Source organism: Phyllobates terribilis, unplaced genomic scaffold (assembly GCF_046119375.1).
Source record: "Phyllobates terribilis strain yellow unplaced genomic scaffold, ASM4611937v1 Scaffold_8__6_contigs__length_399053987, whole genome shotgun sequence".
NCBI lineage: Eukaryota > Metazoa > Chordata > Amphibia > Anura > Dendrobatidae > Phyllobates > Phyllobates terribilis.
This window is the reverse complement of record NW_027362768.1, coordinates 28312112-28333723: the sequence shown is the minus strand read 5'-3', so window position 1 is coordinate 28333723 and position 21612 is coordinate 28312112. Positions and strand designations below refer to the sequence as shown.

The 21612-nt window shown below is 41.1% G+C and overlaps 1 protein-coding gene across 3 annotated transcripts in view; it reads right to left on the bottom strand.

Annotated features, from left to right (window-relative positions):
- LOC141156670 (chloride channel CLIC-like protein 1) overlaps positions 1–21612 on the bottom strand; it is a 73360-nt gene that overhangs the window by 6199 nt on the left and 45549 nt on the right. For 2 of the 3 annotated variants that reach the window (XM_073642899.1, XM_073642900.1), the window contains exons 9-11: positions 20402–20548; positions 10126–10380; positions 7310–7820 (exon numbers count right to left, since the gene is read on the bottom strand). In XM_073642899.1, coding sequence (XP_073499000.1) covers positions 7310–7820; positions 10126–10380; positions 20402–20548 — 913 coding nt within the window. Of the gene's footprint in view, positions 1–4340; positions 4443–7309; positions 7821–10125; positions 10381–20401; positions 20549–21612 lie in introns of all 3 variants that reach the window. The other variant, XR_012247699.1, reaches the window with a different exon arrangement.

Below are 21612 nucleotides of genomic sequence, written 5' to 3'. Positions count from 1 at the left end.
CCATTATCATTAAATGGAAAGAGCATGGCACCACAACAAACCAGCCAAGAGACTGCCGCCCATCAAAACTCTCAGTCCGGGCAAGAAGGGCATTAATCAGAGAGGCAGCACAGAGACCAAAGGTGACCCTGAAGGAACTGGAGAATTCCCAAGCAGAGACTGGAGTATTTGTCGTTATGACCACAATAAGCTGTACACTTCATAGAGGTGGCCTTTATGGAAGAGTGGGCAGAAAAAAGCCTTTACTTACACACAAAAATTACAAAGCTTGTTTTGAGTTTGCCAAAAGACATGTGGGAGACTCCCCAAATGTATGGAGGAAGGTGCTGTGGTCAGATGAGACCAAAATTTTACTTTTTGGCCACCAAGGTAAACACTGTCTGGCACCAAACCAACACAGCTCATCACCCCAAGAACACCATCCAAACAGTGAAACGTGGTGGCAGAATCATGCAGTGGGTATATTTTTCGGCAGCAGGGACAGGGAAAATGGCCCAAGTCGAGGTGAAGATGGAGGGTGCAAAATACAGGGATATTCTTGAACAAAACCTGTTTCAGTCTGTCAGTGATTTGAGACTGGGACAGAGTTTCACCTTCCAACAAGACAATGACCCAAAGCATGCTGCTAAAGCAACACTCGACTGGTTTAAGGATAAATGTTTTGTAGTGGCCTAGTCAAAGCCCAGACCTTAATCCAATTGAGAATCTGTAGTCAGACTTGAAGATTGCTGTTCACCAGAGGAAAACATCTAACTTGAAGGAGTTGGAGAAGTTTTGCCTTGAGAAATGGATAAAAAATGCCAGTGGCAAGATGTGGAAAGCTCATAGAGACTTATCCAAAGCGAATTGCAGCTGTAATTGCCTCAAAAAGGAGGCTCTAAAAAGTACTGACTTTAGGGGGGTGAATAGTTGCACATTGAAGTTTTCAGTTATTTTGGCCTATTTGTTTTCTTCACAATAAAGAGATTTTTATTTATTTAATTATTCATAGTTGTAGGCATGTTCTTTACATGAACTGATGCAAACCCTCAAAAAAACAGTGAAATTTCAGGTTGTTAGGTAGCAAAACACAAAAACTGTCAAGGGGGTGAATACTTTTGCAAACCACTGTATATCCTAATGTATTACAATTATTTTTTGCTAATTTGATGCTATATCATCTACATTACTGTATATGATGTATAATCTTATACACGTAAATCTGATCTTGATTGTTTTTTCTTCTTCTGTATGTTTGTAATGTTTATTATGAAGTATTCTTCAATAAATCGAGTTTACAAAAAGAAAAAGAAAAAAAGAATAAGAAGAAGATGGAAAACAGACAACACCACCAAAAACTAGACAAAAACAGGCGCAACTTCAATAATTATACACAAAAAGGCCTTCATATTTTATATAATCGTGGCAAAATGCCAATTGGAAAGTACATGGCTAATAGTTACCACAAGCCTACTCAACATTAGATATAATAATAGGAGAAGCCGAGTACATATAGGCATAAAAACAATATAACTTTATTAGATACCAGATATAAAAGTAGCCACTGGAAGTGGCAGCATAGAATAGATAATAGATTACCAAATACAGCACATAGTAATATGTATACAAAGTATATATACTAGACAAAATTCCCTCAAAGTGGAGGAAGGGGAGAAGGTAAGCACAAAAAATAGTAGAAATAGCAGACACCATACATATGCACAAGTCTGTACAGGTGCACAGGTAAGTATACTTCAATAATGAATCAGGAGTTTAGCTTCCCCCATCACAGTGTTCTCTCCCAACCCAGAGGCCGGATATCTCATAGTTGTAGCGTGACTTTACTTCTGCCTGTGGAGAGACTTCAGCCTCCCTTTCTTATATGGCTAGAGTATTTACAGTGCATTGTGAAAGTATTTGGCCTCCTTGAACTTTTCTACCTTTTGCCACATTTGTGGCTTCAAACAAAGATATAAAATTCTAATTTTTGGGGAAAGAATCAACAAAAAGTGGGACAATCGTGAAGTGGAACGAAATTTATTGGATATTTTAAACTTTTTTAACAAATTAAAAACTGAAAAGTGGGGTGTGCAATATTATTCGGCCCCTTTGAGTTAATAATTTGTAGCACCACCTTTTTCTGCGATTACAGCTGCAAGTCGCTTGGGTTATGTCTCTATAAGTTTTGCACATCGAGAGGCTGAAATTCTTGCCCATTCTTCCATGCTAAACAGCTCGAGCTCAGTGAGATTGGATGGAGGGCGTTTGTGAACAGCAGTTTTCAGCCCTTTCCATAGATTCTCGATTGGATTCAGGTCTGGACTTTGACTTGGCCATTCTAACACCTGGATACGTTTATTTTTGAACCATTCCATTGTAGATTTTGCTTTATGTTTGGGATCATTGTCTTGTTGGAACATAAATCTCTGTCCCAGTCTCAGGTCTTTTGCAGACTCCAACAGGTTTTCTTCCAGAATGGTCCTGTATTTGGCTCTTTCCATCTTCCCATCAATTTTAACCATCTTCCCTGTCCCTGCTGAAGAAAAGCAGGCCAAAACCATGATGCTGCCACCACCATGTTTGACAATGGGGATGGTGTTTTGAGGGTGATGAGCTGTGTTGCTTTTACGCCAAACATATCGTTTTGCATTGTGGCCAAAAAGTTTGATTTTGGTTTCATCTGACCAGAGCACCTTATTCCACATGTTTGGTGTGTCTCCCAGGTGGCTTGTGGTAAACTTCAAATGAGACTTTTTATGGATATCTTTGAGAAATGGCTTGGTTCTTGTCACTTCCATAAAGGCCAGATTTGTGCAGTGTACGACTGATTGTTGTCCTATGGACAGACTCTCCCACCTCAGCTGTAGATCTCAGCAGTTCATTCAGAGTGATCATGGGCCTTTTGGTTGCATCTCTGATCAGTCTTCTCCTTGTTCAAGATGAAAGTTTAGAGGGACGGCCGGGTCTTGGTAGATTTGTAGTGGTCTGATACTCCTTCCATTTCAATATGATCACTTGCACAGTGCTCCTTGAGATGTTTAAAACTTGGGAAATCTTTTTGTATCCAAATCCGGATTTAAACTTCGCCACAACAGTATCTCGGACCCGCCTGGTGTGTTCCTTGGTCTTCATGATGCTCTCTACACTTGAAACAGAACCCTGAGACTATCACAGAGCAGGTGCATTTATATGGAGACTTGATTACACACAGGTGGATTCTATTTATCATTACCAGTCATTTAGGACAACATTGAATCATTCATAGATCCTCACTGAACTTCTGGAGTGAGTTTGCTGCACTGAAAGTAAAGGGGCCAAATAATATTGCAAGCCCCACTTTTCAGTTTTTAATTTGTTAAAAAAAGTTTAAAATATCCAATAAATTTCGTTCCACTTCACGATTGTGTTCCACTTGTTGATTCTTCCCAAAAAAATTAGAATTTTATATCTTTATGTTTGAAGCCAGAAATGTGGCAAAAGGTAGAAAAGTTCAAGGGGGCCAAATACTTTCACAAGGCACTGTATATCTTAAATACAAAGAAAAGTCTTTAAAAAAATAATAAAAAAGATCTATAAATTAAACTCCATCTTGGTCACAGGAGGTGATAAATCTGAAGTTCTGAGTCTCTTTACCACCTATAAATATCATCTTCAGTAAGGTCCCCTGCAGATAGTTAGATAGTAATTGTACCATGGAGTCTGGCACAGGGAATAGAAATAGTTCATGGTTGTCTTCTCAGCTTTGTGGCATATTGCTGTGCTGCTGTAAAGGCTGCGGCGCTTCCCTGACGTGAAGGGGAGAAGCAATTTGCATAGGCAGCTGGTCAGTGATCAGAGGATCCCCACCCAAAGATCTGACACTGGGCAGAGTCACAGACCATGCACATCTGTCACTAATAAGGTCATGCACACTGATACACACTTTGAACACCAGGTGGAGCTATATTATATAAGTAAATATCACAACTCTTTACCTAATTATTTTTTTATTCTTAAAAAAGGTAAATGGTGGTCATTTTTAATATTTACTGGATGGACAACCCCTTTAAAGGACCAAGAAAATTATTTTTTTTATTTTTGCTTCCTCACATTTCATCAAAGATAATTTTTATTTCTAAAGGGTTAGTTCAGGCAAAAACTAAAAATCTGGCCTTTAGCCAAAGTCATGGAGCTATACAAGCTCCCAAAGTTTAATTCACTTTAATATTGCCATTACAGAGAACCCCAGCTGTCCCCCACTAGGCCGCCGCTGAATAACAGGGCAGAGCAGTCGTTAGATCATATACGATTACAATAATAAGCGTCCCCGCAGGATGCTAACAGTGATGATGAGGCTTGGATAATGGGAGATGTACAATTACCTCAGTCCTAGGTCAGGCTCCATGACGTAGCGGTGCTAACTGCCAGATTTACATTTCCGCCATTGTGGGGTGGGGTCTGCAGTGTCCATCCGCCACTGACATCTACATGGAGAGAGCCGAGTTATGGGGATGGCAGCCACTTCATGCTTCAGTGTGGAAGAAATGTAGTAACAGGAATAAAGAGGGGCACAAAACCCGAACAGTGTGTGAGTAGGAAAGAGTTTCAGCTTTGACCAGAGTCTTCCTTTATGGTCATGTAAATATTTTAGGCCTAATTGTGGGATGATGGCTTTCTGTATTTTTGAGCTTCATTTTGAGGTAAATATGTGGTAGTATTAGATTTATGATTTTTTTTAGAATAATAGATGAATTATTAATTATTTAGGTTGACATCATACGATTATCAACTTTAGCCCCACCCACTTTTACATCAGAAGAAGAGGATGGGCATACAAACACAACACTGGGGAAAGGAAAAGTGGAATCATCAATGACAACCAATCCCATTTCAGCTCTTATTTTTCAAAGCAATGACCTGATTCCACTTTTCCTCTGCACCAGTTTAGCTGCCTCGCCCTTAATATGCCTTATTAACAATCTTCACATCAGGCTGTTGGAGCAACAGCAGCTGGCGATATCTGAACTGTTGAAGTCCGCTAATGTGAACAGTCGTCTTGATTGTACCGTGTGACCACTTTGGTTTGTGCCTCTAAGTCTCTCCTCTAATCCTCCATGTTGGTGATGATACAAGATAATGGTTGCTGTATGTCTCAAGTAAAATAGTTAAAAGGGATTGTCCACTATTTGGACAGCCACTTCTAAATACTCTAATCTCCTGAGTAAAATAAATGAAACCTTATGCTCATCTCCCACACCTGTAATGTCAGCGCCTGTCCCACCTGCGCTGTTCCAGCAATGTCAGCGCCTGTCCCACCTGCGCTGTTCCAGCAATGTCAGCGCCTGTCCCACCTGCGCTGTTCCAGCAATGTCAGCGCCTGTCCCACCTGCGCTGTTCCAGCAATGTCAGCGCCTGTCCCACCTGCGCTGTTCCAGCAATGTCAGCGCCTGTCCCACCTGCGCTGTTCCAGCAATGTCAGCGCCTGTCCCACCTGCGCTGTTCCAGCAATGTCAGCGCCTGTCCCACCTGCGCTGTTCCAGCAATGTCAGCGCCTGTCCCACCTGCGCTGTTCCAGCAATGTCAGCGCCTCTCATACCTGCGCTGTTCCAGCAATGTCAGCACCAGGTCTCCTGGTGCGTGACAGCAGCCAGTTTTGTCTAAGGTCATTGCGCATGAAGCAGTCCATCAGCAGCAGCTGACTGGCTGCAGAGCACATGTGGCATAACCATGTCACACAAGCACCAGGTGACTTGGCGCTGACATTGCTGGAACGGTGCCAGTGCGGAAAATGAGTATAAGGGTTTTTTTCATTTTACTTGAGGAGTTACAGCAAGTAATGAGTTGTCCAAGTAATGAAAAATCCCTTCAATTCTCCCACAAAGAGTGCTAAATGTTTCTGCTAAAAACTGAAATCTGCAACCCAGGTGAAGGAGAAATGACATCTTAGGTAAGTAGTCTGAGTCTTACTTGTTTGACGCCTACTATCAATCCATAATTCATGGATCACCTTTATTGTACAACATGGAAAGTGCTTCATGGGGCCAATTGTCATTCTGTTAATGCAAATTTAGCCAGGAATTTGCCCGCAGGTTTTCATATGTGACGTTGTGCTGGGACTGCTATACCTGAGCACAGTTCTGACACAGGATTGTACAAGAATAAAGCTAAATCACATGTCCTAGCTTAAAGGATATCGACGCCTTCAGGGATTTTTTTTTTATTAAATTCAGTTTCGTTGAAAATTTTATGTAGTTTGGCTTTTAAAGGCTCTTTGTTTCCCTGTAGAATGAGTTAACTGAGAATCCATTAGTGAGCTACTTCTGACTGAGAAGTTGTAACTCTTATCAGTCCTTTTCTGAACACCCCTGTATTTCATGAACACAGACCACATGAAAGTTAAATTGAATGTGGTCATAAATCAGCTGAGGAGCTCAACACAGATAATAGTGTTACAAATGATGAGACGGGAATGACGCCACCAGCAAAAGATCTCAGCAAGGGAGCAGGTCACAAAGAAGAGCGAACTCTCGGTCACTGACAGGGGGCTGGTACGAGGAGGACAAAGAGGGAGAGAGGCCAGAGAGCTGGAAGTGCAGTGCATTTGCAAGCTCATTTGCAGACCAATTTCTAGAAAATGGAAAACTGGACTTGTATAAGAGAGGTATGTATACCTTACATACACAGTGGTGAAATAAGTATTGAACCAGTCACTAATTTTCTAAGTACCGTAAATATATTTCTAAAGGTGGTATTAACATGAAATTCTCACCAGATGTCAGGAGTAACCCACCCAATCCACACAGGAAAAGAAATAGAACCACAGATGTCCATAAATTAAGTTTTATGTAATAATGAGAAATGACAGGGAAAAAGTATTGAACACATGAAGCAAGAGAGGTGCAAAAAGCCATGGAAAGTCATCACACTAGCTGAAATCTATCAGAAATTACGAAGCAATCTTGCCAATTAGTGAAAAATAATATTAGCTGGTTCAACTGAGGCCTATAAAAAGGTATCTCATAACAAACACCTCATGATGGATAAAACCAGTGAGCTATCTCAAGACATTCACAACCTTATTGTTGCAAAACATACCGATGGCATTGGTTACTAAAGAATCTAAACTACTGAAGGTTTCAATCAGCACTGCTGCGGCCATAATTAGGAAGTTGAAAGAACATTATTTCACCATAAACCAGAAACTTTTCATTTTAGTTTTGAGTCTAAAAACCTGCTGACAGGTTCTCTGAGCAATTGTATATTCTAGCAGTATGTCAGCAATTACAGAGATGATAATACTCTTTAAAAACAGGTTACATTACTGGAATACCTTAATTTGTTATTTTTTTACCTTTCAGCTCCAAAGATTTGTCATGTGGAGTCCCTTCCTTCAATGCTGCTTCTCCATGAGATGTCTCCTCCACAGCTCTACTTTGTGGTTGACGAAAAGATGGATCCGGTTCAGTCTCTTCTCTGCTTTCATGTTCACCATAAGAATTGTGCTCCACAGTCTCCACTTCTGTGTGTTCTTGAACATCAGATCTCTCATGTGGAGGCTCAGTTTTACAATGCGTTGTAGTTTTTTTCTGTGTAGATTCAGGTTTCTTTTGATCAGCGACAGATTTCTGCTCCATCGGTTCTTCTTTACTTTGTAGCTGACCAACAAAACTTTCCGTTACTGGCTTCCCCCTTACCTGTGGACTATGAGATCGCTCCTTTGGCTGCTCTTCTTTTCGATGACGCTCTCCCGGAGAGCTCCGCTCTACTCCTGCATTTTCTTCCCTGCTCAGCTCTGTGAACTCTTCCCTTCTCCGTTCTTGTCCACCGTACTGATCTCTTACTGGAAAGTTCACGTCTGTAAACTACAAAATAGTATAAGGTTTCAAAACTACAAATCAGCCACCTATAAAAAGAGTACAAACTATATGACATTGCCTGATCTTATACTGGTATACACACTGGCACAGGGCCTTTATGCTTCCTTATTGCAGACAGTTTCTAGGGGAGAACACCACCACAGGAACAGATTACAGCCGACGATGCTGGCATTTTTTTTTCAGTTTTTCCAGCACAGATTACTGGGCCTACTGGAACAGTTGAACAGGCGTTCCTATGCTGTTTCATAGTAAAAGATGACCATTGTATCAGTCTGATATGTTCCCGTCAGGATCCAGTTTTTCAAATGAACAAATGAAGACCGAAGCATTTTTTTGTGTAGGTGAACAACTGGGACCTGACTTTTTTGCAGAATGCCTGTCCATAGAACCTCGAGGACCATGTTTTTTTTTTACAAGATAAAAAGCAAGAGGTAGCAACAGAATAAAAAATATGGTGTGAACCCGGTCTTATCAATACCCTGTTATGCTCTGTTCCCAAGACATTTCGCCTATATGGCAGACATATGCATTTATATACAATACATTTTCTGTAATATATTGATAGCTCTCTGAGGGGCAAACATAATGCACAATAGTAATATGTATTCCTCCATTTTTACAACACAAGTCAGGAAGCAGTAAGTCGCTGATCAGCCACATTTCATCTGAGCAGATTACCTGCAGTGTTCAAGGAGCATTTTGTATAAAATGATTCTAAATGTAAAAAATTGTTATGTTCTGTATGTCAGAGAAAATCAATATTTTTTATTTATGGGACAACCCCTTTATTACGAAGTACCTATTATCAGAGCACCTACATTGCACTAACGTTTTTTACAGGCCAGTGCTCTGCTGCATTTGTCAACGCCTATGGACACTGAATGAAGCAGCGTGGCACATGCTCAACTGCAGCTCCACTCAAGCTCCTCCGCACCGCTATTGTTCAAGGGCTTATGATCCCCATTATAGGGATTGGTCATAGCCCCTGTGGTGGGGCCCACAGAGATCCGACCATTTACTATGTTATTGTGCATAGCTGATAAATGTTGAAAAACACCTTTAATGAAGTATAAAATGTTGCTCAAAAGTGAGTTCCCCTTTAACCTTAGAATATGTACTCTTCCCATTAAACTTGAAAGACCCACATGTACAATTAATTTTCCACAAGTTTTGCAGTAAAACTTGGAGGTTTCAAAAGAAACATGAGAACATGTGACAAATCTTCTCTTGTGATTTTTGCTTTGATCTGATAAATGTTAAAACTTTTAAGAAAAAGTTTTGGTGGAGACTTAAAGGGGTATTCTCATCTCCAAGATCCTATCCCAACATGTAAGTAGAATAATAATAATAATAGCAAATACCTTCAATTAGAAACGTAGTATAGTTTTTCTGATTCGGTATCTTTCTTTCCTCATGTGCGGGCATTGCAGGATCTTAGGTATCCATGGTTACGACCACTGCCAACTAGCTAACTATATCAGTGGTCGTAACCATGGATATCTAAGGTCCTGCGATGCCTGCACATGAGGAAAGAAACAGTGAATCAGAAAAGCTATACTACATTTCTAATTGGAGGTATTTGCTAATATTATTATACCTACTACATATTAGGATTGGAACTTGGAGATGGGAATACCCCTTTAAGACCCCCGATACAACTTAGATGGCTGCCGTCCAAATGAGGGTTTGGACAATTGTTCGGCCAGCATCTGCTTCGGCCATCTCTCCCATACACAAAAGCGCTCTTTTGGCGGAATGCTCCTGTGTTCTCTATAAGAATGCTGTCAACTGTAAATATTTGAAAAACAGTTTAATATAAATAAATAAATAATGCTTTCGACTGATACCTCTGGAGGCGACTTCTCTCCAAAAGAGCAAAGCCATTGGCAGTCCAAAATCGGACAGGATCCTCCTCTCCTCAGCCATCACCTGTCCTGCTCTCCCACACACATTAGGTTGTATTAATCTAATGTGTATGGGGGCTGTAGCGGAGGCTAACCATATACAGATTATAGGAAAATTGAGAAAATTATTGGCACAAATTTACATCTGGTTAGAACAGCATAGAAAGATTTTTTGCAATCAGTGTTCCAAAATGTATTAAGACGCATGTGTCTTTTAGAAAATGTGGCGTAAATTTCTCCAACAAGCCTATCTCCTTTTACCATCATAACATACTCTAATAACATGCACACACTCTGTATCATAAAACATTATCTCGCACAATGCAGCAGAGTCGGAGATATTACTCTAAATAGCAGAAGTGCTAATAATAACTGTAAAAACTTACATTCTGTCTGCCATGTGAAATATCCATTGCTTGCAGGTTCTCTGGCCTCTGATTTGGGGAATAAGGTGAATTTTGTAGATAAACTGGTGGATATTGTGGTGCTATGTAGGGGGGCGGCGGATGCTGGAATTCAATATTATTTCCATAAGGAGGTCTCTGTGGTTCTGCTGGCGGCAGTCTTTGCTGCGGAGCTTCTCGATTGTTCCTGAGCATGAGGACCGGAACAATTGCTGGAATGGCCACATAACATGCAACCTGCAAGAAGACAAATGTCAGGAAAAATGAGCGTCCCTTTAATCAGTTTTCAACATTAGATGTAAACACTAGAGAAGTGTGTAACACCTATCCAAGCTGCACAAGAGGGGTTCGGCGGGACGGTTTCCATGCACCAATTTATAAGGATGACAATATTACTTGCTGTTAAGTTTGCAAATATTCACATTCAACTTATGGCTACATGTTAAGCCCCTTAAAGGGGTATTCCCATCTCCAAGATCCTATCCCAATATGTAGTAGGTGTAGTAATAGTAATATTAGCAAATATCTCCAATTAGAAATGTAGTATAATATTTTTGATTCACTATCTCTTTCCTCATGTGTAGGCATCGCAGGACCTTAGGTATCCATGGTTACGACCACTAGCTAACTAACTGTGACTTTATCAGTGGACGTAACCATGGATACCTAAGGTCCTGTGATGCCTACACATGAGGAAAGAGATAGTGAATCAAAAATATTATACTACATTTCTAATTGGAGGTATTTGCTAATATTATTATTACTACACTTACTACATATTGGGATAGGATCTTGGAGATGGGAAAACCCCTTGTTCAAATGGGTCTATCTTTTTTATTTTTTCATCGACATAACCGTATAAGGACTTGTTTTATGTGGGACAAGTTAGGTCACGTGCACACGTTCAGTACTTGGTGAGTTTTGTAAGCCAAAACCAGGAGTGGGACAATTGGAGGAAAAGTATAATAGAAACAGGTCACCACTTCTGTATTTATCACCCACTCCTGGTTTTGGCTTACAAATAATTAGGTAAAAAAAACTCACCCAAACCTTAATATGTGCACATGGCCTTATAGTTTTGATTGACACCATTAATTTTACCATATCACTACACGGTAAAATAAACGGTGCCAATTAAACCTATGACTCGTCCCACATAAAACCAGCCCTCATATGGCTAGGTCAATGGAGAAACAGGAAAAACATACCAAGTACAGTGAAGTTGCAAAAAGAAAAAAAAAAAAAAAAAACACAACACCACCACACAATTCAGCCATTGTTTTTTATTTTTACAGCATTTATTGTTTGGTAAAATGAAAATGACTTGGCAATATGATTCTTCAGATCTGTAAGAAAATATTACAGCAATGCTAAAACTATATGTATTTATACAGTCATGGCAGAAAGTGTTGGCAGCCTTAAAATTGTTCCAGAAAATGATTGAAATTACACGTTTTATTATTCTCATTTATTTCCTTTGTGGGTATTTAACCCCTTAACAACATTTTACGCACTAATACGCGTCTGTGCCCTGGGACTTAAGAGCCAGACCCGTATTAGTACGTCATCGCGATCGCGCGCGCACACAGGCTGTGCGGGCGCGATCGCCGCCGGGTGTCAGCTGATTGTCACAGCTGACACCCGGTACTATGTGCAGGGAGCGGTCCTGCACCGCTCCCAGCACATTAACCCCCGCGATGCAGCAATCGAAGTCGATCGCAGCATTGCGGGGGCAAGGGGAGGTGATCGCAGATACTCACCTCCTCTTCCGGCTTCCAGCGCTGTCTGCAAAGGCTTCCCGGGTGTTGCCATGACGACCCGATGTCGTCATGACAACATCCGGGTCACTAGACAGCAGGAAGATTGTTTGGACATGTGCAGTGCATCTTGAAACAATCTTCTCACTGTGCAGCGCTGACAGCCTGCATGGCACAGGGATGGTGCTGCATTCCTGTGCCATGCAGGCGATCAGAGAAAAAAAAGTGAAAGTCCCAGAGTGGGACAAAGTAATAAAGTATATAAACTTTCAGAAAGTGAAAAAAAAAAAAAAAAAATTGCAAAAATATAAAAAAAAAAAATAAAAAAAATAATTCACCAAAAATAAAAATATAATGTACCCATCAATAAATATTATTATAAAAAAAAAAACAATAAAAGTACACATTTGGTATCGCCGCATCTGGAATAACCTGACCTATAAAACTGTCCCACTAGTTAACCCCTTCAGTGAACACAGAAAAAAAAAACAAGCAAAAAACTATGCTTTATCACCATACCGCCAAACAAAAAATGGAATAACACGCGATCAAATAGACAAATATAAATAAAAATGGTACCGCTGAAAACGTCATCTTGTCCTGCAAAAAACAAGCCGCCATACAGCTCCATTCGCCGAAAAATAAAAAAGTTATAGCTCTCAGAATAAAGCTATGCTAAAAAATAATTTTTTCTATAAAATTGCTTTTATTATGTAAAAGTGCAAAACATAGAAAAACGATATAAATGTGGTACCGCTGTAAACGTACTGACCCGAAGAATAAAGCTACCTTATCAATTTTACCACATGCAGAACAGAATAAAAAAAAACAAAAAAACAATTCCTGAATTGTTGGTTTTTGTTTATTCTGCCTCCCAAAAATCGGAATAGAAAGTGATCAAAAAATGTCACGTGCCTGAAAATGGCACCAATAAAAACGTCAACTCATCCCGCAAAAAACAAGCCGTCACATGACTGTCTGCCAAAATCAGGAAAAATTATAGCTCTCAAAATATGGCGATGCAAAAACTAGATTTTACAAAAAATGTGTCTTTTAGTGTGAGACAGCTGTCAGTCATAAAAACCCCATATGATTCTGGTATTGCTGTAATCACACCGACCCGAAGAATAAAGTCGTCTAATCACTTATACCGCACGAGGAACGGCGTCAAAAATAAACTCTTGGGTTAGGATTGGGCTAGGGTTAGGGCTGGGTTTGGGGTTAGGGTTGTGCTAGGGTTAGGGTTGTGCTACGGTTAGGGTTGTGCTACGGTTAGGGTTGTGATGGGGTTGGGATTTTTTTCAAAAGTAAGAAAAAAAGATGACGATATGGCGACTAGTGTTGAGCGCAAGTGCTCGCTACTTGAGTTTGCATCGGGTGCTCTGGTATGCATTGGGTATCGTGGGTATTTGAGTGACATGCTTGAGTCTCTGCCCCATATGCTTCGCGGCCAAAAAAACTTTACGGGGATTGCCTGCCATGCACGAGCGATCCCCGCATGTTTTTTTTGGGTGTCTAATTACCGTGAAACATGTGGAGCAGGGACTCGAGCATGTCACTCGAGCACACGCTGTACATGGTGCATACCTGAGTACCCGATGCAAACTCAAGTAGCGAGCACTTGTGCTCAAGAGTAATGACAACTTATTCAATATGATGACCTAATGTAAACAAATTCTGTGTCGTACCTCTGGGTTTAAAATGTTCACTATACACCTTAATAAAATCCTTGAGGGGTCTACTTTCCAAAACGGGGTCACTTGTGGGGGAGCTCCAATGTTTGGGCACACAGGGGCTCTCCAAACGCAACATGGTGTCCGCTAACAATTTGAGCCGATTTTCCATTCAATTTGTTAGCGGATACCATGTTGCATTTGGAGAGTCCCTGTGTGCCCAAACATTGGAGCTCCCCCACAAGTGACCCCATTTTGGAAACTAGACCCCCCAAGGCACCTATCTAGATGCATAGTGAGCACTTGGAACCCCTAGGTGCTTCACAAATTGATTCGTAAAAGTGAAAAAAAAAAAACACTTTCATTTTTACGAATCAATTTGTGAAGCACCTGGGGGTTCCAAGTGCTCACTATGCATCTAGATAGGTGCCTTGGGGGGGTCTAGTTTCCAAAATGGGGTCACTTGTGGGGGAGCTCCAATGTTTGGGCACACAGGGGCTCTCCAAACACAACATGGCGTCCGCTAATTATTCAAGCAAATTTTACAATCAAAAAGTCAAATGGCGCTCCTTCCCTTCCGAGCCCTGCCGTGCGCCCAAACAGTGTTTTTTCCCCACATATTGGGTATCTGCGTGCCCAGGGGAAATTGCACAACAAATTTTGGGGTCCATTTTTTCTTGTTACCCCTGTGAAAATAAAAAAAATTGGGTCTAAAGTAACATTTTTGTGAAAAAAGTTAAATGTTCATTTTTTTCTTCCACATTCCAAAAATTCCTGTGAAGCACCTGAAGGGTTAATAAAGTTCCTGAATGTGGTTTTGAGCACCATGAGGGGTGCAGTTTTTAGAATGGTGTCACTTTTGGCTATTTTCTGTCAGAAAGACCTCTCAAAGTGACTTCAAATGTGATGTGGTCCCTAAAAAAATGGTTTTGTAAATTTTGTTGGAAAAATTAGAAATCGCTGGTCAACTTTTAACCCTTATAGCTCCCTAACAAAAAAAAATTTTGGTTCCAAAATTGTGCTGATGTAAAGTAGACATGTGGGAAATGTTATTTATTAAGTATTTTGTGTGACATATCTCTCTGATTTAAGGGCATAAAAATTAAAATTTTGAAAATTGCAAAATTTTCAAAATTTTCGCCAAATTTCCATTTTTTTCACAAATAAACGCAAGTGATATCGAAGAAATTTTACCACAATCATGAAGTACAATATGTCCCGAAAAAACAATCTCAGAATTAGGGGGATCCGTTGAAGCGTTCCAGAGTTATTACCTCATAAAGTGACAGTGGTCAGAATTGTAAAAATTGGCCTGGTCATTAACGTGCAAACCACCCTCGGGGCTTAAGGGGTTAAACAACGTTAAAAAAAAAAAAAAATATGCAAACTGGACATAATTTCACACAAAACCCCAAAAATGTGCCGGACAAAATTGTTGGCACCCTCAACTTAATATTTGCTTGCACATCCTTTGGAATAAATAACTGTAATCAATCGCTTCCTATAACCATCAACAAGCTTCTTAAATTGCTAAACTGGAATTTTGGACCACTCTTCCTTTTGCGAACTGCTCCAGGTTTCTCATATTTAAAGACGCCTTCTCCCAATTTTTAGATATCACTACAGGTGTTCAATGGTATTTAGATTCGGACGCCTTGCTTGACACTTCAGAACTCTAGCACTTTGTTTCCATCTATTTCTGGGTGCTTCCTGAAGTATGTTTGGGGTTATTATCCTGCTGGAAGATCCATGACCTAGGATGCAAACCCAGGTTTCTGACACTGGGCAAAAATTGCAACCCAAAATCCTTTGGTAATATTCAAATTTCATGATGCATTGCACACAGGCAAAGCACCCAGTGCCAGAGGCAGCGAAACAACTCCAAAACATTTTTGGTTCTCCACCTTATTTAACTATAGATACAGTGTTATTTTCTTTGTGGGTCTCATTCCATTTTCGGTAAACAGTAGAATGATGTGCTTTACCAAAAAGCTCTATCTTGGTCTCATCAGTCCATAAAAGATGCTTTCCCAGAAGGATTTTGGCTTACTCACGTACATTTTGGCAAACTGCAGTCTGGCTTTTTTATGTCTCTGTGTCAGCAGTGGAGTCATCCTGGGTCTCATGCCATACACTTTCATTTCATTCAAATGTTGATGATGGTACTCGCTGTCACTGATGCACTTTGAGCCTGCAGGATAGCTTGAATTTCTTTGGAATTTGATTGGGGCTGCTTATCCACCATCCAAACTATCATGCGTTGCAACCTTTCAGCAATTTTTCTCTGCCGTCCACGTCCAGGGAGAGTAGCTACAGTGCCATGGGTTATAAAATTCTGAAATATGTTGCGCACCATGGACAAAGGAACATTAAGATCTCTGGAGATGGACTTGTAACCTTGAGAGTGTTGATATTGTTCAACAATTTTGGTTTTCAAGTCCACAGACAGTTCTCTTCTCCTCTTTCTGTTCTCCATTCTCAGTGTGGCACACACAGACACACAATTCAAAGAGTCAGTCAACTTCTCCCCTTTTTATCTGGTTTCAGGTGTGATTTTCATATTGCCCACACCTGTTACTTGCTACAGGTGAGTTTGAACAAGCATCACATACTTGAAACAAAGCTGTTTACTCACAATTTTGGAAAGGTGCCAACAATTTTGAACAGTCCATTTTGGGGGTTTTGTGTGAAATTATGTCCAATTTGCCCCTTTTTCAGTTTTTTTGTGTTGTTCCAAAACGCATAAAGGAAATAAACGTATATAACAAAACATGTGTAATTGCAATAATTTTCTTGGAGAAATACTTCATTTTCTGTAACAATTTAAAGGGTGCCATGACTGTATAACAGGTTCAAGTCCCTAAAAAAATGAGGACACAAAAGTAATTTTTTTTTTAAACAAATTAAAAAATATATAAAGACTTATATGAAATATAACTAGCCTCTTACTTCAGCACCCTTAGAATCTTCAGTACTAGATCAGGACATGCAGGTGGACAGCAGTGTGAGCAGCCTCTTACCTCAGCACCCCTGGTATCTCCAGTATTAGATCAGAAAGACAAGGTGGACAGCATAATGTGCAGCCTCTTGTTACCTCAGCACCCCTGGTATCTCCACTATATCCAATTGAAGCACATCTTCTGCACATGAATTGGACAGAGATTTCTACTGCACATGCTCACAGGCACCTGTACTATTACATTCTGGCACAAGTTTCTGTCAATGTAACAAGACAGCTGCAATTTTAAGTCTGTAGCGAATACCTGCCTGTATAAAATGAGCATGACTTGCTTGCATAAATCAACTTAGGATTTTTTATATATAATCACATTTACTTATTTTTATCCCCATTTCTGAAGAACTTTTAGGCTATGTGTCCACGATGCAGAAATGCTCCGGATTTTTTCCTGAGTGTTTCTGCGTCTCCCTGGCAGAAAAAACACATGCGGATTGTACATGCGTTTTCCTGCCAGGGACATGTGGATGTGAAGCGTTCTTCATTGCATTTCCACATGCGGGTTGTCAAGCGCTTTCCAAGCGATGTTAGCATCACTTGGAAAGTGCTTGTTAACTTGGTCACACTATATAAATCCATGCAAAAGGCATGGATTTATATAGTGTGACCGTAAAGAATGTTAAAAAATAAAAAAATAAATCTATACTTACCTTCTGATAGCCCCTGGAGTCTTTATTCAATCAGTCCCGGCTTGTCAGCAGCTCGCGGTACACTGAAGGACCTGCCGACGTCAGCGTCGCGTGACCAGTCACATGACTAAATGACGTCAGCGCAGGTCCTTCAGTCCACCGCGACCTGCCGGCAAGAGAAGACAAGCACACCCCGGGCCATCAGAAGGTAAATATAATATATTTTTTTATTTTATTCTTTTTTTTTACAGGTTCTATGGTACCCGGGTCCGGAGGAGAGTCTCCTCTTCTCCAGGCCTGGGTACCATCCGCACATTGAACCGTGTGATATCCGCATGTGCAGATGCAGTGATGCGGATGTCACGCGGTCCAATGCAAGTCAATGGCGGCGATTACGCTGCGAGTCCGCAAAATTAATGGACATGCTGCGTATTTTTTAGATTCAGCACACACTTGCCACAGCCCAACAATTTGTGCAGCATCATGGTAGATCAGCTGGAGACTTGGTTACAATTAGTTCTAAACTGGGATCCTCAGCAGAGAGGTGGCGGTATGGATAACGACACTGGCAGGCCACACTGCTTTCTGTTAATGGACCACATTCTGAATCTAAAGATTGTCCACATTTTGAACATGACATCTGCAAAGATTTTGTCCTTCCTCCTGCCACCAGATGAAAGTCTGCACTCCCTGCAGTCTCGCATTGAGAAAGAGACTGGAACAACAACATGCAACCAAGAATTGTTGCTTGAGATGGGAAAATCTCTTGATCCCAGGAAGCCTGCTTCCCAATGTGTAATCAATGGAGTGCGAGGGTGGGACACCTATATGGTATATTTGTTTGACAAAAGTAAAAATGCGTATGAAGGCCCCTTTCAGCCGAGGCACCTATCGGACTATGTGAATTTTATTGTGCAGGATAGTAAAGCTCAGCTTCCCATGCTGCACCATCGTAAGATGTGGGCAGAAGCTTTCCATTATGTGTCCGGCTTGAAGGAGGACTACAGCCGTCTATTTCAAGGCCAAAGGGCAGCCATGCTTAGTTTGCTGCGGTATAATGCGTATTTTTCCGCAATGATAATCCGCAGCGGAAATTTCCGCAGCATGTGCACAGCACATGTGGATTATCATTGGGGACCATGGGGTACATATTACCAAGCGTTTTCGCTGCGGAAATTCCGCGGCAAAAACGCTTAAAAAACGCATAGTGGGCACGCAGCCTTAAGAGTAAAAGACATTTTCACCAGGCTGCCAATAAAGTTCACTCTTAGCCACTGAGTAGAGCTTAAAGGGCTTCTTGTGGAAAATGGAATTTTTTTATGCCCCCAAAACTTTTCTAAATTTTCTCCATAACACGTAGATGAGAATTTTTAAAACCTCATCCACATTTACTATATTGTTAATTCATATGCCTTTGTGGTGCAGGATCCTAAACGTCAACATGGCAGATCTGATGCACAAATTCCTGCGACTGTCCTATTCATCTTTACAAAGTTTCCAGAAATCTCTTCACAACCTACGGAAACAACCTATTCAGACGAATGGCCTGAATTTTCAGTTGTATGAATTTCTGAAACAAATCTGCTAAATACAATATAAATTCACCATGAAGGACTGATTCTTTACAACCTACTTAATGCCATCTCAATTTAGGTCACTAAACGAGGGTTGGAGCCAGTGGCATACCGCCAATGGCGGCAGGCCACGCCACAGCTATGGGGCCCGTGAGCGGAACGAGAAGGATAGGTGAGTATTGCATTTACGGGGGGGAGGGGGAAAGGTTGCGGCGGCGGAGGAGCGGTCACTGCTGCTACCACGTGTGCCCGCTGCTAAAGGTAAATGAATATTCACTCTTCTCCATGCCTATGAGCATGGAGAAGAATGAATATTCATTCTCTTTAGCAGCGGGCACGGAGGAGCGCTGAGCCACGGCTCCTGCTGACAGGGCCCGCTACTAAAGAGAATCCATATTCACTCTTCTCCATGCGTGGAGAGGAGCGATTATGCCAGAAGCTCACATGCGCGCTGCTCAGATGCTGACAAGAGCTGCTGGTAGACAGGACACAGCGCTGGAGCAGAGGTGAGGAAGGAAGGTGAGTTTATTTTTTTTTATGTGTGCGGTGATTGGGCCATGCATACCAGGATTGGGGGATGAGGGGGCCACACATACCAGGATTGGGGGATGAGAGGGACACGCATTCCAGGATTGGGGGATGAGGGGGCCACATATTCCAGGATTGGGGGATGAGGGGGCCACGCATACCAGGATTGGGGGGGGGGGGGTGAGGGGAGCCATCCGTACCAGGATGGGAAAATTTACCCTAGGCTTATAATAGAGTAAATATGTTTTGCCAGTTTTTTGTGGTAAAATTAGGGGCCTCGGCTTATACTCGGGTCGGTTTATTTAAAATATACGGTATTTTAAAATCAGTGAGTACGTGGTGCCCATAATACGGCAGGACTGTGGGGTTATTTATACTATATGGGGGCTGCATTTTACCCTATAGGGTGTGCAATATACTGTATGGAGGACTATGGGGAGTGCATTATATTCTATGGAGAACCATGGGAACTTCATTTTACTATATGGAGGATTATGGGGGGCGCATTATACTATATGGATAATTATACTATATGGAAAGCTATGTGGGGCCATTATAATATTTTGAGGTCTATGTGGGGGGTCATTATAGTGTTTGAAAGCAATTATACTGTGTGAAGGTTTGTGTGTGGTCCATCTTACTGTTTGGAGGACTAGTGCGGGCCATTATACTGTATGGAGGGCTGTATGGGAGTCACAGTTAGGGGATCATACTGTTTTGGGGTCACCATACTTTACCCTGGGAGTTGAGGTGGGGTACAGTAGGGACATTATACTGCGCATGTGGAGGAATGCACCATGGGGGTATCATACTGTGTTTGGGGGCACTTTTACTGGCATCATACTTTATGGGGGCAATGAAAGAGGAATATAGGACTTCAGCAGGAGGAAAATTACTATGTAAAGGCTGGAAAATTGTGAGATCTGCTTTTCTGTGGCACAGACAAATATTTATTTATTTTTTGTGGTGAAGGTGGGCCCAATTAGAGCTTCTGCTATGGGGCCCCATGATTTCTAGGTACGCCAAGTTGTCATTTCCTTTTAAAAATCAAAGATAAAAATTAAAAAACAGTAACACTCACCAAACAAATAGCTGCTATGAGAATAAGTACAAACAACTGATAGAAAACAGGCATCTCTGCCAGCAGGCCATTTAAAAATTCTCCAATTGCTTTCCCAATATGTTTTAAGGGTTCTGTTATGAAGTCTGTAAAAGTAAGAGCCAACGCCTGGGTAGGGAAGATAAAGCAGGAAACATATCAAACATGCAGTGTGAAAAATAGTGGCAAAAATCAAACTTGTTGCTCTCTAACCACCTTTGCAATTTCCCACGTTTTTTTTATGGTTTGTTTTTATTTTTTCTTTAATACATGTTCTGGATTTTACATTTTATACTATAAACATCCAGCTCTGTCTCCATCTTAAAGAGACTGTCACCTGCAACCGCATGAAACTACAGCACCATTCGCTTTGCTTGCATTTCCTTGCTGTGCGCTGCATGATTATGCACGGAGAAGTACTCTGTGGACTCATTCATTAGCAAGCATCAAATGGTCTGTTATTGAGTAGAAATGTAAAATTGACAAATCCTAAATCAGCGAATCAACGTGACAAATGGATGCCAGAATTAGTTGTAAGTCTAACCTTCAGAAAAAATGCAAATCAATTTGTGACCACTTAATGAAGACTAAGGCTATGTTCACACATTTCTTTTTTGATACTTTTTTTCTGCAACCAAAACCTGATCTCTTGGCAGTAAAAAACCTGCAGCCAAAACACAGGTTTTGCTGCCTTTTTGCTGCAGTTTTTAAGATACCAACGTTCAGTTTTGCTTCCACCTTGCAAGTATGAAAAATGCAAGGTGTTAGGCCACCAATGCAAGACCTATGTAACACCATAAAACACTTTTATGTAAAAACAGCAGGGGATAGGTGAATTGGTCGGGCATTGTTTACTGAAATTGTTAGGGCTCCGAGTTAGTCAGACATGGTTTACTGAAATTGTTAGGGCACCGAGTTGGTCAGTCATGGTTTACTGAAATTGTTAGGGCACCGAGTTGGTCAGTCATGGTTTACTGAAATTGTTAAGTCCCCGTCACACTAAGCGAGATCGCTGCTGAGTCACAAGTTTTGTGACGCAACAGCGACCTCAGTAGCGATCTCGCTACGTTTGACACTTAGCAGCGACCAGGCCCCTGCTGTGATCGGTGTGTTTGACACCTTACCAACGACCTTGTTGACGACTCAGACACAAACACATAGGCGTGCATCGGTATACAGATCGTTACGGATCA